Source organism: Penicillium alfredii, assembly GCF_028826965.1.
Source record: "Penicillium alfredii strain IBT 34128 chromosome Unknown utg000004l_segment0_segment0, whole genome shotgun sequence".
Lineage (NCBI taxonomy): Eukaryota > Fungi > Ascomycota > Eurotiomycetes > Eurotiales > Aspergillaceae > Penicillium > Penicillium alfredii.
The window spans coordinates 4119942-4134835 of NW_026622701.1; the positions used below are offsets into that span (position 1 = coordinate 4119942).

The 14894-nt window shown below is 51.3% G+C and overlaps 8 protein-coding genes across 8 annotated transcripts; 5 read left to right on the top strand and 3 right to left on the bottom strand.

Annotated features, from left to right (window-relative positions):
* Positions 1 to 164: 164 nt before the first annotated feature.
* NUU61_003239 (uncharacterized protein) lies at positions 165 to 602 on the top strand (the record flags this gene model as incomplete). Its single annotated transcript, XM_056653821.1, has 4 exons — positions 165 to 200; positions 262 to 279; positions 346 to 460; positions 520 to 602. The coding sequence occupies 4 exons, from the start codon at positions 165 to 167 to the stop codon at positions 600 to 602; spliced, it is 252 nt and encodes an 83-aa protein (XP_056514888.1).
* A 1072-nt stretch (positions 603 to 1674) lies between these two features.
* midA (putative cell wall protein) lies at positions 1675 to 2481 on the top strand (the record flags this gene model as incomplete). The annotated part of the gene is made up of 1 exon (XM_056653822.1): positions 1675 to 2481. The coding sequence occupies one exon, from the start codon at positions 1675 to 1677 to the stop codon at positions 2479 to 2481; it is 807 nt and encodes a 268-aa protein (XP_056514889.1).
* Positions 2482 to 3351: 870 nt separating this feature from the next.
* On the top strand, positions 3352 to 4270 carry NUU61_003241 (uncharacterized protein; the record flags this gene model as incomplete). Its single annotated transcript, XM_056653823.1, has 2 exons — positions 3352 to 4009; positions 4083 to 4270. The coding sequence occupies 2 exons, from the start codon at positions 3352 to 3354 to the stop codon at positions 4268 to 4270; spliced, it is 846 nt and encodes a 281-aa protein (XP_056514890.1).
* A 186-nt stretch (positions 4271 to 4456) lies between these two features.
* On the bottom strand, positions 4457 to 5708 carry pex19 (putative peroxisomal membrane protein receptor Pex19; the record flags this gene model as incomplete). Its single annotated transcript, XM_056653824.1, has 3 exons — positions 4457 to 4561; positions 4644 to 5479; positions 5573 to 5708. 3 exons carry the CDS (start codon positions 5706 to 5708, stop codon positions 4457 to 4459), a joined length of 1077 nt encoding a protein of 358 aa, XP_056514891.1.
* A 981-nt stretch (positions 5709 to 6689) lies between these two features.
* On the top strand, positions 6690 to 7941 carry NUU61_003243 (putative NAD binding Rossmann fold oxidoreductase; the record flags this gene model as incomplete). The annotated part of the gene is made up of 4 exons (XM_056653825.1): positions 6690 to 7089; positions 7145 to 7246; positions 7313 to 7374; positions 7432 to 7941. The coding sequence occupies 4 exons, from the start codon at positions 6690 to 6692 to the stop codon at positions 7939 to 7941; spliced, it is 1074 nt and encodes a 357-aa protein (XP_056514892.1).
* Positions 7942 to 8640: 699 nt separating this feature from the next.
* NUU61_003244 (flavin-containing monooxygenase) lies at positions 8641 to 10679 on the top strand (the record flags this gene model as incomplete). Its single annotated transcript, XM_056653826.1, has 3 exons — positions 8641 to 8923; positions 8985 to 9393; positions 9458 to 10679. 3 exons carry the CDS (start codon positions 8641 to 8643, stop codon positions 10677 to 10679), a joined length of 1914 nt encoding a protein of 637 aa, XP_056514893.1.
* Positions 10680 to 11001: 322 nt separating this feature from the next.
* On the bottom strand, positions 11002 to 12285 carry NUU61_003245 (putative glycerol dehydrogenase (GCY1); the record flags this gene model as incomplete). Its single annotated transcript, XM_056653827.1, has 6 exons — positions 11002 to 11279; positions 11342 to 11639; positions 11698 to 11957; positions 12019 to 12026; positions 12080 to 12164; positions 12225 to 12285. The coding sequence occupies 6 exons, from the start codon at positions 12283 to 12285 to the stop codon at positions 11002 to 11004; spliced, it is 990 nt and encodes a 329-aa protein (XP_056514894.1).
* An 802-nt stretch (positions 12286 to 13087) lies between these two features.
* On the bottom strand, positions 13088 to 14632 carry NUU61_003246 (cytochrome P450; the record flags this gene model as incomplete). Its single annotated transcript, XM_056653828.1, has 1 exon — positions 13088 to 14632. The coding sequence occupies one exon, from the start codon at positions 14630 to 14632 to the stop codon at positions 13088 to 13090; it is 1545 nt and encodes a 514-aa protein (XP_056514895.1).
* Positions 14633 to 14894: the final 262 nt, after the last annotated feature.

Genomic DNA, 14894 nt, shown 5'->3' on the forward strand with positions numbered 1-14894 from the left:
CTTTACGGTTGAAGAGCGAGGGCTTAGTAATATCTCCGCAAGTGTTCCAGGAAATTCAGGTCTCGTTTTCTCCCTCGACAAGGAGCTCTGGCTCTTGCTGCGAGCATTTCGCGACTGTTTCCCAAGAGTTGTTTTGCGTGATCGACCGAAGGACAGCTTTGGAGATGATTTTCAATAACCTCTGGCTTCGGGGCTTGGAGGTGAGTGCTCACCGTCGCCCCTCGGTCGTTCGGTTCCCCACTGACAGCGCGTTTAACATAGATCTGGCTTACTTCTCGCGTATGTGGTATCGAATTATTATCTTTCACTTGAATTGGTCTCTTTTTTCTAACTTCATCACTATAGCTCCTCCAGAGCCGTATCTTCCACAGGATGGTGGGCCGAGTGCACCAGAAGGTCCAAAATCTCCGACAGGGCACCCCCCGAGAGGAGATGGGAGGTACGAAGCTGCAAAAGGATGGTATGAGGGTGGAATACCCGACAACAAACCAAGAAAGTTGACTGATCCGTGGTAATTAGAATCCGACTTCAAGCAATTCCTCGAGTATTTCAAGGAAGAACTCAAGGACCAGATGAAAGGGAAACCGCCGAAAAAACTTTGAGCTGCGCGGGCGTGGCACTGGACGATACCCCTAAACAACAATCCATCAACATTTTTTTTGTGTTATCCTAGGCGTCTTGTAGATCAAGACCGGACACACAGTGGGACGCATCTGATGCCCTGTGGGATGCACCCCTCACTTGCTCCGGAGACTGATTACAAGAATGTTCCATTCCGCTTTTTCTGAGTTTCGAAGACTGTCAGGTTGGGATTTGAAATAAACGAGGTTGAGATTGGACGTGATAGCCGCTGTGACTCGGATATCTGAAGATAAGCTATGAATTCGACTGTATGTTAGCATCATGACCTATACCCAGGTAATATCTTCACTTTATGCTATAGTAGGGACCCAGGAACCGGGAACCTCAAGTACCGAGCCAAGAACGTGTACAACCGCGGTCCTGTGCACCCGTGGAATGAGCTGACGAAGTTGTACGTGTACTCCGAGTCTAGACTCTGGATTCAGTCCATGCATGAACATAAGCATAAGCAGTGCGACCGTGTTACATGGGCTAAGGATTCACTTATAAGAAAAGACTTGAGGACCTGAGGCTTTGAAGATTTGAAGACTTGAGGACTCAAGGGGCCAGGCTATCAGCAACTTGACAAGAGGCCAGTGCATGCGCAAAGACCATGCATAAGCACATATTGGCAGTTGCTAATTATGGGGCGTTTCGGCGCAAGGACCGGATGTGCGGTGGAGACGGTGAAAAGTTCTCGACCAACACACAAATTTATAGCCACGAATTCCCGGATTTCTCACGATTTCAACCCTCAATATTATATTCTCAGTGATATTGTTCATGATATCGTGTTTATGCAAAATCAAGTAAACATTGCGCTGCAACCCAAGGCGCTGTTGTGACGTGGCGGCCAATCAACGTGTGAGGCCTGAAACTAGGGCCCCCTAGCGGCTCCGAGCCTGTTCCTTCTGCTCGTCGTGCTTTTTCCCTCTTTTTCCCTCCCTTTGCTTGTCTCTCGTTCCATTTCTTCCTTTTTCTCTGTCTCTCTTTCTCTGACCATTTCAATTCTCGTTTCTATTCTGGTGTCCCCACACATCACGGATTCCAGTCATGCGTTTCGCCCGTGTTTTTCTCGCCCAGGCTCTGCTGCTGACGGTGGTCGCGGCCCAAAAGAGTGCTGACCCCCGGGACTTGAATCTATTGAAGGACGTCGCTACTGACAGCGACACGGCAACTTCCACCTCAGCTGCGGATCCTACTTCTACGTCTTCATCTCCAACCTCGTCATCCGAGTCATCCGATACCCCGACTTCTACTTCCACTACGGAGGCCCCCACAACCTCCACCTCCTCCTCTTCGTCCTCGACACCGGCAGAAACCACATCCTCTGACACCTCAACCTCTTCTACTACTACTAAGGATGGTCCTACATCCACGTCCTCATCCAGCTCGGACAGCTCGAGCACAACCGATGGCCCTTCCACTACCACCACCAACACCCCCGTGGTCAAGACGTACACTTCCTATGCGACAATCAGCGGAACCACCTCGCCCACTGTCTTGACTTCTACGTCGTCGCCAGCTGCTGGGGCAACTTCTCCCTCTCTCAATGGGGACAAGGGCAGCCCAAGCGGCGTGTCCTCCTCGGACAAGAAGATCATCATTGGTGTGGTCGTTGGTGTGGGTGGTGCTATCGTGCTTGGCGTTCTGGGCCTGGTAATCTGGCGAATCCAGAAGAAGCGCAACGAGCAGGCCGGCGATGAAGACGATGATCTGATGGGCGGAACTGCTGTCGGCTCTGGGCCGCGCGAGAAGGCCCCGAGCCCCTCGTCGGGCCGAAACTCGGGCACTCCGTTCAAAAACACACTGGACCAGTACCACAACCCGGGTCCCGTCAATGCCGCGTCGAACTTCTAAACTTGAACTCGAAGCAGCACGCGGCTCCCATGTAAAGTCTTTTTGTGTGTACGATCATTATGCGATCCTCAGGCGCTATGGGCAGGACAGGCGAGGTCATGGCGATTTTCTGTTTATTTTCGGGTACCGATTGCCCTCCACTCCTTTTTCAGCATAGATTCGACATCTTTCGAGTACAGCACTCCTTCGAGCGTTTTTCATTGACTCGCAACCACATTCCTTTTTCTGCAATCGCACCCCTTGATCCTTGCGCGGCGTCTGACAAAATACCGGCACTTTGTTTCCTTGTTTTCTCATCCCTGTCATATTTCATTTTGATTCCCCGTGTCGAAGCGCTTGGACTCCCCCCCATGATGGCATTCTGTCTCGACAACCCCCCTTTTATTTTCTGCCTGTGGCTCCGGCACTGAACATCCTTTGAGTGTCTGGCTGTGCAGGGCTCACCCTTTTGATCACCCTTTTGATCTCTATGTATGTAATTTGAGACAGCAACAATCAATCACTTGCAAATAAAACCCCGTGCAGTTTGCCCTAGAAATCCGTCGAGTATAACCAGATCGAGTGAATCTGACCGCAGCCAAGTATGGATGTCACGTGATATGGATGTCAGTCGCGTGTGTCGACGCGCGCAATGGATCGACATGGCACTCCCAGCCTCCCGCATCATCCAAAACCGCTGCACTCCCAGAGAAGCAGTTGATCCTACGTTAACCCCCAAGCTGAAATTGATATCTTCTGCATTTTCAACGCATCTGCAAAACCCCAATCCCAATCCGGAAACAACCCACAACAGACTTCCGCATCCGACCCACGGACAACCCGACCGAGAACCAGTCTCATTGCAACTCTAAAAAAAAATCTCTCTCCATCATGTTCGCGACACACCCATTACCCTCATCTCCCTTAACCCCTTTCCGCCAAACGGGCCACTACACGCCGGCGCGACCGTCCCCGCTCTGCCCTCGCAGCTCGAACATCGCCACGCCCCCATGGACGATGGGAGCCATGCCGCAGAAGCCCGGAGCCGACGAGAACGCGCAGGGCTCGCGAGTTGCCTTTACCATTCACAGTGATCCGCAGCACCAGCGACAACAGCAACAGCAAGGTCACTATCAACGATACCAACAAGAACAGCAGCAGCAGCAACAGCAGCAACAATCACCCACATTATTCGGGACCTTCTCCTCCCCGCTCTTCTCCACGCAGACGCAGCACCACCAATCCCCGGCCCCGGTATCGCCCGGCTCACCATCTCCCTGCTCGATGAAACCTAAGTACGCGAACCGCTACTCGGCGCAGATTGCCAACCCGCTCAAGACATCGAATTCGCTGGCGCGCTCCAAGACCCGGAAGATGTTCCTAAACCGCGTGCGCAATGACCGCGACACGGGCCGTTTTGAGGCGCGCGGCGAGCAGATGATGATGATGGAGCATTTGTCGGAGAAGCGGCGCTGGGAGGAGTCGATGGCGCGCGATGCGGATGGTGTTATGGTGGGGTATGAGCTTGAAGAGGATGATATGCTTCCTGGTAGGTTTTTCCATCCCCTGATCTTTTTCGGGAAGACCTGTTGGAGATTTATTCACTAACATGTCTGCTATAGACCAGGAATATGTTGATCCAGAGGACGAATATCTCGTTCAGGAAGAATCCATGGCAATGGCTGGTCTTGATACCCACCACCTGCAATCGACGGGCCCCAATCCCTCGTTCAGCGATGATGAGTACGATGATCTCTTTATGAGTCTGTCTGAACAGAAACACTCTACTCAGGACATGGACATGTCGTGAGAAGTGTTTTTGTCTTGTCGAGACTATTGCATGGGACGGTGTTTTAAGGTTATTGTGATTCCAGCGATGTTTATATTCATGTTGAGTACATAAGGGTATCGACGCGGTAGCGTATATGTACAGTACAGAGCAGGCCAATGGATCATGCATGACTTCCTCGGTTCCAATTTACCAAGGTGTAATCTCTTATTGCTGCGGACAATCCGGGACTCCTCCGGCGCTAGCAGACCCCAGCTCCTCCATAAGCGGGTTCGAGATGAGTTCCTCGGGCGGGCTGCCTGCAGCTTGCATCTACAGATAAATGTTAGCATATAGCACGGCATATAGCAAAAAAAAAAAAGCAAAGAGAGTACAGAGAGAAAGGGAGACAAACCTCCTGCATCCGCTGCCACACATACTCGCGACACTTCGGATCCTCATCCGAATACCCCTCCTCCTCAAACTTCGCTACAATCTGCTTAACGACCCGCGCCTGGATTTCGTAGCGCTGCATATCCTCAGCAGAGACATTGGCATCGCCGCCGTCGGCCTTGTTCTTCTCGAGCCACGGCCCGAACTTGCCGTCCAGCTCCTTCATCGGCTCGTACAGCATCTCCTTGTTGGACAGCTGCTCCATCATGCCCATGAACATCTTGGTCAGGTCGCCGTCGTCGCCGGCGCCCGCGGCCCCGGCCTCGACGGCCTTGAGTAGCTGCGCCATCATGTCGTCTGAGACGTCGTCATCGGAGGTTGCTGCTGCTGTCGCTCGGTCCCCGGATTCTTTCATGCGGTGAATGGTGCGCTGGATGGCGTCGTTGAAGGACTCCGCGGAGGGTTCTTCTCCCTCGGCGCTAGCTGGCTGTTGCGGCTGAGCTGGGTGTGAAGTTGAAGAAGGCTGTGGCTGGGACGGAGGGACACCGCTGCTGTTGTCTTTGTTGCCGCCCTCCTCGGCCATTACGTCCGCAAGCAGCTGCTTCAGGAAATCTCCCGGCGGGATCCCGCTCTCCTCCAGCTGCTTGGTGAATGCATCCGCCTCTTGGTTCACGGCGGCATGCATGCCTTGCGAATCGGGGGCCCCGCTCCCGGGCCCCATCATCTTGGCCATGTCCTGTTCCAGCTGCTTTAGAAATGCATCTTCGTTGAAATCAGGTGGCGTCGGCCCCGTTGTCATGGGCTCGGTTGGTGCCGGGGGCGGCTGGGCTTTGGGTTTGGAGAAGTCATCCAAGACGTCTGGGTGCACACATCCACGGGTTAGTATGGTTGTTGAGAAGAAGGTATCTTTGTGAAAAGAGACTTAGAAGAGCAAGTGCTTAGGATTCTCACCGTCCAGCTCGTCAAAGTCCGAATCATCGTCGTCGTCTGCCCTCGGCTTCGGTGGCTGTGGGGCACGCGCAGTCTCTTGTTCCCCGGCCGATGCCGTTGGATTCTCGGGCTGTTTGTGATCTGACACGCTCTCCATGTTTTTCTTCTGCTGGGACAGTGCGCAGGCCGGTCACTGGGATACTCTGGTTAGAAGGAGAGAGAGTCTGGTCGGAGCATGTGACGGGTTGGCGGGGAACCGAATGCCGATCGCCGAGCGCAGGCCGAGTCGACATTTTGGAGCCTGGGAGATGTGGCTGTCAACGAAGAAATCGAATTGACAAGAGAGAATATTTTGGGGATATATGATTATGAGAAAGTCTATTTAGACAATCTGGTGACAGAAGCATCGAGGTTTTAGTTGATCATCTCGGAATACACTCCGTGGCTACTCTTAAGACTACTCATGCGCCTACGATTGTAGCTACTGTATGTACTTGAACGAGTATGAGACAGCTACGTGTATCTCATATACTAATATTTGTCTGGAGGTGCCTCCAGTCTACAGTTCAGGCATTGGGACTATTTGGCCGATCAAGCCTGCCTAGTACCTAAGGCACCCCACGGACTATATTTCCTGAAAGAAGGGAAACCGTCGCCGGTCATTTCCCCCGGAGTGCCACATCTCAAAATCTGGGGTCTCCACTAATTCAGTGCATGTTCACGGGGCCCTAGATCACGGAATGGACTTCTATAACAGGTAATCTCTCTGCCTCGAGAAATTACTTGGTATGGAAAGAATGCGGCGACACTAAAGACCCGCCGTTGGTGCGGCGATCCTCCGACATCTACGCGACAGGTTTTGCGAAGTGCCTGGCAAGCAACCCACTCGAGAAGTCCTGTGGTCAACCATGAGTTCTTGCACGATCCACGATGTGTCCACCATGCGGGGAAACCCGTGGTTGCGAGTGATAGTACGGATCTGTTCACAGAGACCAGAGGTTAATAAATAAGCCTGGTCTCACGCCGTGCAAAGTCGCAATCTACCGCTTACCCAGACGTCTGCACTCTTCCATCACTCCTGCAATCCCTACCGCCTCGTCTAATACAAGACCGTCCCCTTACTCACACACCCTGAGCTATGTCGTTTGGCAACCGACGTATCAAGTTTGCGCTTTTCGGCCTCGGCCGCCTGGGAGTCCTTCGAGCCCGCATCCTCGCCTTCCAGCAGCCTCGGATCGAACTTGTCGCCGTCTGCGACACGAAGCCCGGCACGGACAAATGGGCCGCAGAGAATCTGCCCCCTTCTGTCAAGTATTTCTCAGACCCTCAAGAATGCTTGAAGAACAGTGGCGCCGAGGCTGTCCTCATCTGCACTGCGACGGCTACACACGCACCATTGATCCTGCAGGCCCTTGATCTAAACTTGCATGTCATGTGCGAGAAGCCTGTCTCTGTGGACATCGCTACGACCCAGGCAGTGGTTGAGAAGTCCGCTTCTAGGCCAGATCTCAAGTTTCTTGTTCCCTTTACTCGCCGATGTAAGTTACCATATGTCCTGCACGTTGCGGAGTCTCGACACTGACTTGTATCCAGATGACAAGTCCTACCGCCAGGCCAAGGCCCTGATCGACAATGGAGACCTGGGTCAAATTCACGCTGTTGAGACGACTGGTATTGATCAAGCAGACCCCAATGGTATGGAAATATTGCTTTGAATCCGTTGCCTTCCGCACAGGCTGATAGACTGACCATTGCATTCAGCCTTTTTCGTGTCCTTTTCTGAACAGTCTGGCGGCATCTTCCTGGATTTTGGCATCCACACTGTGAGTCCCAGTATTTTCTTTCCCTCACTCACTATCCAATCTAACTAACACAATCAGGTCGACGCCGGACGATACCTGTTGGATGTCAAGTCCGGCCTCTACAACCCCAAGAAGCAAGTCAACAGAGTCATTGCCTTCGGCCAGCTGGCTGTCTACGGGGACTTGGCCAAGTACGGCGACGCCGACAATGTATGGGGCCTGGTGGAATTTGCCAACGGCAAGATTCTCAAGACTTACTTGGGCCGCACGCTCACTAGTGGGTTCGAAGACACGACTCGGTTGTGTGGTACCAAGGGGCATTCGATCATCAGTGCGAACTCGAATGTTGAGATTCGCGACCATCTGGGCATTCGCACGCAATCTGTGCCTGATGCGTTCACGCTCTTCGACGCGACGTTCCTGACAGACCTTGCTGAGTTTGCTGATGCGGTGCTGGATAATAAGCCCTTGACCTGCCAGCCGGAGGATGCCTTCGAGGCGGGCAAGATCTGTGCTGCTTTGCAGTACTCGTTCCGGAAGGGCGTGCCTGTATACTTCGACGACAATGGTCTGCCTATCATGGAGTAAGTCATGGAGTCATTGCATATATTACCAGGTAGAAAGAAAATGGATATAAGATTGGTAGACTTCATGTCAAATTTTATGGCACTTGTAAATGGACTGTACTATGTTTCAAGTTTATAGTAGTGCATTTCAGATGAAAATCCGCATGATTTGAACTGCGACAGGGATTGATCAAGGATAAATCCTAGAGCTGGTATTTTGTGACTATGAATGGCACCTTTCATGCCAGTCCTAGTACTCGACGTGGAATACAGATGATCGCCTGCAGCGTATGAGTAGCTCTAGGACACTCTCTGTAGGCCACTGCTTTTTCGCCGGTTTTAGACAAGGAAAGGATCGCCTTCATCCGAGTTGCTCAGACCCTCAGACCCTCATACCCCAGTCAGGCAATCTCGGACGACATCGCGGGGCATTTCCAGAAACAGTAATTATACAAAAGGTCCCTCGTGCGGGGTGTAAAAAGTTGGAATGCGGCGAGACCTTCCCGATTCGGAGTTAGTAGATCAACTTCTCATTTAGGGACTACTTGGATATTAGATATTCATTGTTTTCAAGGCCAGCAGATATATAGATCGCTCCATACCTTTGTTGTCAAACGGTATCTATCAGCAGCTCTGAAGCACTCTTATTTTCGCAAGATCAGACTATGAACATCGCCTAAGAGGCACATTGTCCACATATTTCTCGTCATCACAAGAGAAAATGGTACCTTACGTTCAAGAGTTCAATAGCACCGTTCCAGTCTCTAAGGCTACCCGGCCTGAGAACGTGGTGCTCAACCACGACCAGGTGCCGAAGCCCGTCGCGGACGACTTCATGTACGACTTCAAATACAACCACAGCCTCCCCACTACGGACATCTTAGGCATTGACATTCCCACCGATTGCGATGCTCAGAATGAGGCCGAGGGCATTGTAGCTCGTCTCTCTAAGGCCACATCAGAGGAAGATGCGCAAGCCTTCGCTGATCTGTTCCTCTATTATGGTGAGACTATTTCACAAAAAAGATCCACGATTTCGACTTAAGACTGACCTCGGATATACAGGCGTGTGGCGTGACAAGCTCTCATTCACCTGGGACTTCCGCACATTCAACTTCAAAGACGCCATCCTAAAAGCCGCCACCGACCTTTTGCCTCAAACCAAGGCGAGAAACTTCAACTTTCTCGAGCCTGCGCCTTCGGTGTCGCGCCCGTACCCTGACTTCTCTCAGCTGCAATTCGTTGTATCCTTCGAGACCGAGATTGTCCTTGCGTCGGCTGTCATCAATGCAGTTCTCACTCAAGATGGCTGGAGAATTTACACCATGCATACTGTTGCTGAAAGCCTCAAGCAGTTCCCCGAGCAGGCCGCACCAGATGGACACATGACTGGTATCACTAGCTGGGAGAGTCAGAGATCCGAGGCCATCAACACTGTTGACCCGGAGGTGCTGATTATCGGTGGTGGTCAAAAGTAAGCAACCACGCATGTGCGCTCCATGACATAGCCCTAACTTCTTTTCTTTCCTTTTCACTAGTGGTCTCGCTATGGCAGCACGCTTGAAGGTTCTTGGTATGAAAAACCTGATCATCGAACGCAGCGACGAAGTCGGAGATATCTGGAAGAAGCGTTACGAGTACCTTTCCCTGCACTTCCCCCACTGGCCTGACGCCCTGCCATACTTCAAATACCCTCAGCATTGGCCCACTTACACCCCGGCCCAGAAGCAGGGTCTCTACATGAAGTGGTATGCCTCGGCTCTGGAGCTGAATGTCTGGACGAAATCAGAGGTTGTCAAGGCCGAGCAGGACGCCGAGGGGAAATGGACCGTTGTCATCAACAAGGAGGGCAAGGAGACTCGCACACTGCACCCTGAGCATGTTATCATGGCCACATCGCTCTGTGGTGTTCCTTCCACTCCCGCCGTGCCTGGCATGGCTGACTTCCGGGGCGTGATCCGTCATTCCAGTGGCCACAATAGTGCCCGCGACTTTGTCGGAAAGAAGGTCTGCGTCGTCGGGACCTCGTCCTCGGGCTTTGATACAGCGTACGAATGCGCTCGCCTAGGAATTGATGTGACACTCCTCCAGCGGTCACCGACCTACGTGATGTCTTTGACACACTCTGTTCCCCGCATGCTTGGAGGCTACGCACCCGACAAGAATGGTAAGCTCCCTGATACGGACGTACAGGATCGGCTCATGTTCGCTACGCCAGTTGGGCCCGGCGAGGAACTGGCCAAACGCACCGCCAAGACCCTTGAGGACCTTGACAGGCCCCTGCTCGAAGCTCTGAACGCTCGAGGTCTGCGAACATGGCGCGGCCAGCGCGATACCGGCAACTCCACACTAGGCCAGACTCGCAACGGCGGATTTTACTTTGATGCCGGTGCTTGCGATGAAATCATCAATGGGAACATCAAGGTAGAGCCAGGGTTCATTGAGAAGTTCACCGAAGATAAAGTGATCTTAAACGGCGGCCGTGAGAAGGAGTTTGACCTGGTCGTCTTTGCCACTGGATTCTCCAACACAATCGACTCAATCCGAGCCACTCTCGGTGAGAAGATTGCCAGCCAATGCGGACCTATTTGGGGTATTGACGAGGAAGGGGAGTACAAGACGGCGTACCGTGAGACGGGAGTGCCCAACATGTGGATCATGGTTGGGTTCTTGCCAATGACTCGGTATGCCTCGAAATTGTTGGCTTTGCGACTGAAAGCGCTCAAGGAAGGCATCTCCCCACCCCCTTACAAAGTTTAGTTTTATAGATGAAATAAATTGATTATTTCTGCGTTCAAAGAATTGTCTCTGAAAAGGACCGGGTTTTTGTTCATCTGAGTTGAGGGATTTTAGTGAGTTGATATACTTCCCAAGGAGCATAAGTAGAAACTAGGCAAAGGGTTCTTACTATTTAACATGCAAGCGCAACTATTCAGGTCAAATTCTGCTTTATATTACTTCTTTTTCTCTTCTTCAATTGTACTACATTCTATCTAAACAGATTCCAACATCGAAAACACTTTCAGTCTATAAAGAGTGACATTTCCCATAGTCAAAGATTCTAGATCCAAATCTGGGCATTTTACTGCTTGTACCAGTCATCGAAACCAAGATCCCATCCAAATAGAGGCGTATTGATACGCTTCGCCTTTCCTTGCACAGCCAGGCCATTCAACACATCCATATCCCCGCGGGAGAGAGGAACAACGTGACTGTTGCTCACGATTCGATTTTCCGTAGTAGACTTGGGCAGGACAACAACACCCCTGTTGACGTGGTAGCTGATGAGAACCGTGGCAGGCGAAACGCCGTTCTTCTGAGCGATCTCCTGGATTGCGGGTTCGGACATGAGCGGAGCGCCTGGACGATCAAGTTAACTACCGTTCGTCAAATTAGACAAAAGGGGAAAGTGAGCAACCCACCTTCAGAGCCAAGTGGTGAATAAGCCTCGAGGAGAATGCCATGCTCATCGCACCACTCCTTCAGTGCGTGCTGAGGGAGAAAAGGGTGTAACTCGACTTGGTTGACAGCAGGGACGATGGTCCAGTTCTTTTTGAGTTCCTCTAAATACGGGATAGACCAGTTGGCCAAGCCAATTGCATTCACTTTTCCGGCCTTGTATACCTCTTCCATCTGGCGCCAGGTCTCGCTCTGGTCCCAGGATCGGTCGACGGATCGGGTGCCATCTGGGTTGACTGGGAGAAGTGCGCTCGACTCGTTCTGTGTGTACCAAATTAGCCATGGCAAATGTCGAGATAGAGACAAAGAGGGGAAATACTGACAGGAACAAGTCGGACTGGCCAGTGGATGAGCTGATCGTTGTGTTAGTCGATTGCTGCGTCTGCCCCAAAGGAGAAAAGAAGGAAGAGGTTTGGGTTACATAAAGATCGAGGTAGTCCGTGCCCAAAGCATCAAGTGTCTTTTGAAGACCTTCCGCAACATTGGGCTGATGGGTGTTCCACAGCTTGCTCGTGATGAAAATGTTCTCGCGAGGGACACCACTATCCTTGATTCCCTGGCCGACTTCGTGCTCGTTTCCTAGATATCCCATTAGACCCAAACTTGCTTTTGTCTTCTTCTTTTCTTTGCCACAACCCACCGTAGATCCTGTGACTTATTAGCCAAGTCTATACGCAGCAAAAGACACATGAGAACCTTACAATGCCGCGTCAATGTGACTATATCCGTTCTTGAGTGCGAACGAGACTGCTTGGCGAACCTGGCCAGGTTGAGATCTCCAAGTGCCTGTATTTTTGGTTAGTAAAAAGCAGCTAAACATCGCAGGAAGTAGTGCCTGTATCGTACCAAGTCCCACAGCGGGGATTCGGGCGCCGGTGTTAAGCTTGAAATGGGTTGAGGGTGCCATATTGATAGTGGGAGATGATAGTGTTGGAAGACAAAAATATATAGACCCGTGGCTTTATGCTACACGCAGAACGTAACAAAAGAAAAGTGTGTCAAGGGCACCCTTTCTATATAGTTGAGAGGCAATTCAGTGCCGGACACGAGATCGGCGGAAGTTTGGTCTTCCTCTTCAGGGAAAGGTTGCCCGGTTGTAACCTGAGATATGTCGGCCAGCTTGTCCTCACACAGGATGCTCTTTTTACCTGACGGAGTAACCAGTGGGCGAGTTACCCCCGCGTTCAAGAATTTAGTTGTTTCCCGTTCGCCGCAACCTTCCGAATACGGTAATGCTGTGCCCCATAGGAAAGTGGACCTTCAAAACGCGGGGGTCGCAGGGTAGAAGATACAAATTTCGTTTTCTCTGGTCAGAGCCGCAGTCCTTCAGCTCCAATTTGCGAATAGAGCTAGAATCCCGAACCGTGTCATTGCGGAGCCGCAGATAAAGGCATTGGCGGATAGGGAAATATTTGGGCAAAGGGGGTTCAGTCACGTCGGCGATCTTTTGCCAGACTGTCAGAAGTACTCGATGATTTATTCTAAACAAAAGAACTGTGCAGTCCTTTACAATCCTAGGACATGAATTTTCTGATGTCCATTGACACCGGAGCATGCATCTATATCCCAAGCAAGTGCAATCTATAGCGCATGAAAATATCCAAAGCAAAGGAGATTTAGCTATATCAAATAGCAATAAGACAATATCTCATGTAATTTCGCTTCAATTCATTCTAGTCTCATCCTATCATAACGAAGTAAATTCTTGCTTAGGCAGTGCCTCGTCTCCAAACCTTCAACGGCATCGGACCCGGATTCAGATTTGTCGTCTCGCGGATCGGGGGATTCCAATCGGGGTTTGGCAAAGCAAACTCGAACCGGTGCACCAAAGAAGCAATGAGAACCGTTTGTTCGAGGTAGCTAATATTCCGGCCAATGCAGCCTCGAGCTCCGGTACTAAAGGGAATGAAGTATGGCTGCAGAGCTTTGCCCTCCTCTCCCAGCCATCGCTCCGGATTGTAGGTATCATGGTCCTTGAAAACTGACTCTTGGTGATGCATCACGTACGACGAAATGCTGACAGACGTGTCTCCGGCGACATATTCATTGAGGATGGAAGTTCCCTCCATAGGCGTTCGCCGAGGCAAGCCGAAAACAATGGGCGGCAGCATTCGAAGACTCTCATCGATGCAGGCCCGAAGATAGGGTAGATGCTTGACTTTGCCGTAGGGTGCAACGACCTCATCCTCTTCCAGAGCCTCGTCCAGCTCTTCACGAAGCTTTGCCATGCATTTAGGATTCTTCAGAAGGAAAAATAGGACGTTTCGAAGGGAGATAGCGGTGGTATCGTGGCCCGCATTCATCATGATACTAATCTCCGCGACGATCTCGCCCCATTCCAGGTTGTGCGGTGATCCATTCTTGTCTTCCATCAGAACGGCGAAGAAGTCGTCTAGTTTCTCGCCAGCCATATATCGCTTCATCCGTGTAGTCGCGCGGTTATAAACAATACCACCCCAGTCGCCATCTAACTGGCACAGACGTCGATAACTTGACGAGATCGCTTGGTTAAGTCGGCGGAGGGTCTTGAACCAGTCGTAGGACCAGACTAGCAGGTAGGACGCTGTCTGTGTAGCAAGGTGGCAATCACGGAAGGAGACTTCCTTCACTGTGCCGTCCTTGCTTTCAGACTTGATTGTGTCGGATCCCTCATTAAGGAAGCCGAGGTCTTCGCTGAGTGCAATATTGGCGATGGCAGCTGCGGTCCACAGCACCGTCCAGTTGCGATAATCAATTGTCAAGTCTTCCTTCTTTGGATTCTGATTTGGAGGCAGTGGATCGGTGCACCGATCATCAAAGGCTTTGATGAGTTTAGCACTGACAGCGGCCACCTTGAACTCCCATTCTTCAAGGTTCTTGATGGCAAAGGCGCTTGACAAGACCTTTCTCTTCCGTGCGTGATCCTTCTTGTTCACGACATCGGCAAGGTGGGAGTGGCTGCCCCCCGTTTCGGAATAGAAGCGGTCCTTGATGCAGTTGGTCGTGTGGCCGTAGATATCCTTGATGGCGTTGGGATCAGAGAAGGATAGCGAGTTGGGACCAACTCGCAAAACGGGGTGTTTTTTATGGGCTTCGAACAGATTGCGTGTGCGGAAGCCTTTGTGTGCTTCGTAAATGAAAGGCAGATCTGATAGACCGGACAATCGATAGTAATTGGGATATTTCCTGAGTCCCTTTGAGTCCTGGAAGTACCTGATGACGGGGATCACCATAAAGTACCCCAGCACGGCCAGTGATAATGCGAGTGCGTACATTGTGCGCCTCAAGAAGAAAATGAAGAGTTCAAGATACTCATTGGCAAGAAAGAGGGAAACCTTTGGCGTCTAATATAAATTTTGAGATTACTAGTAATAAGACACTGACTTTGTGTGTTGGAGGTATATTTCGGCGAGAGTTAACCTGGTCTCAGCTAGTTTCGCCGATGAGCATTCGAAAAGGAAACAATCTTCTTCCCCGCAACCGTGGAGTTCGGCCAACTCACATTGCCAATGTATGTGTCGGCGTGTAAGAGTGCGA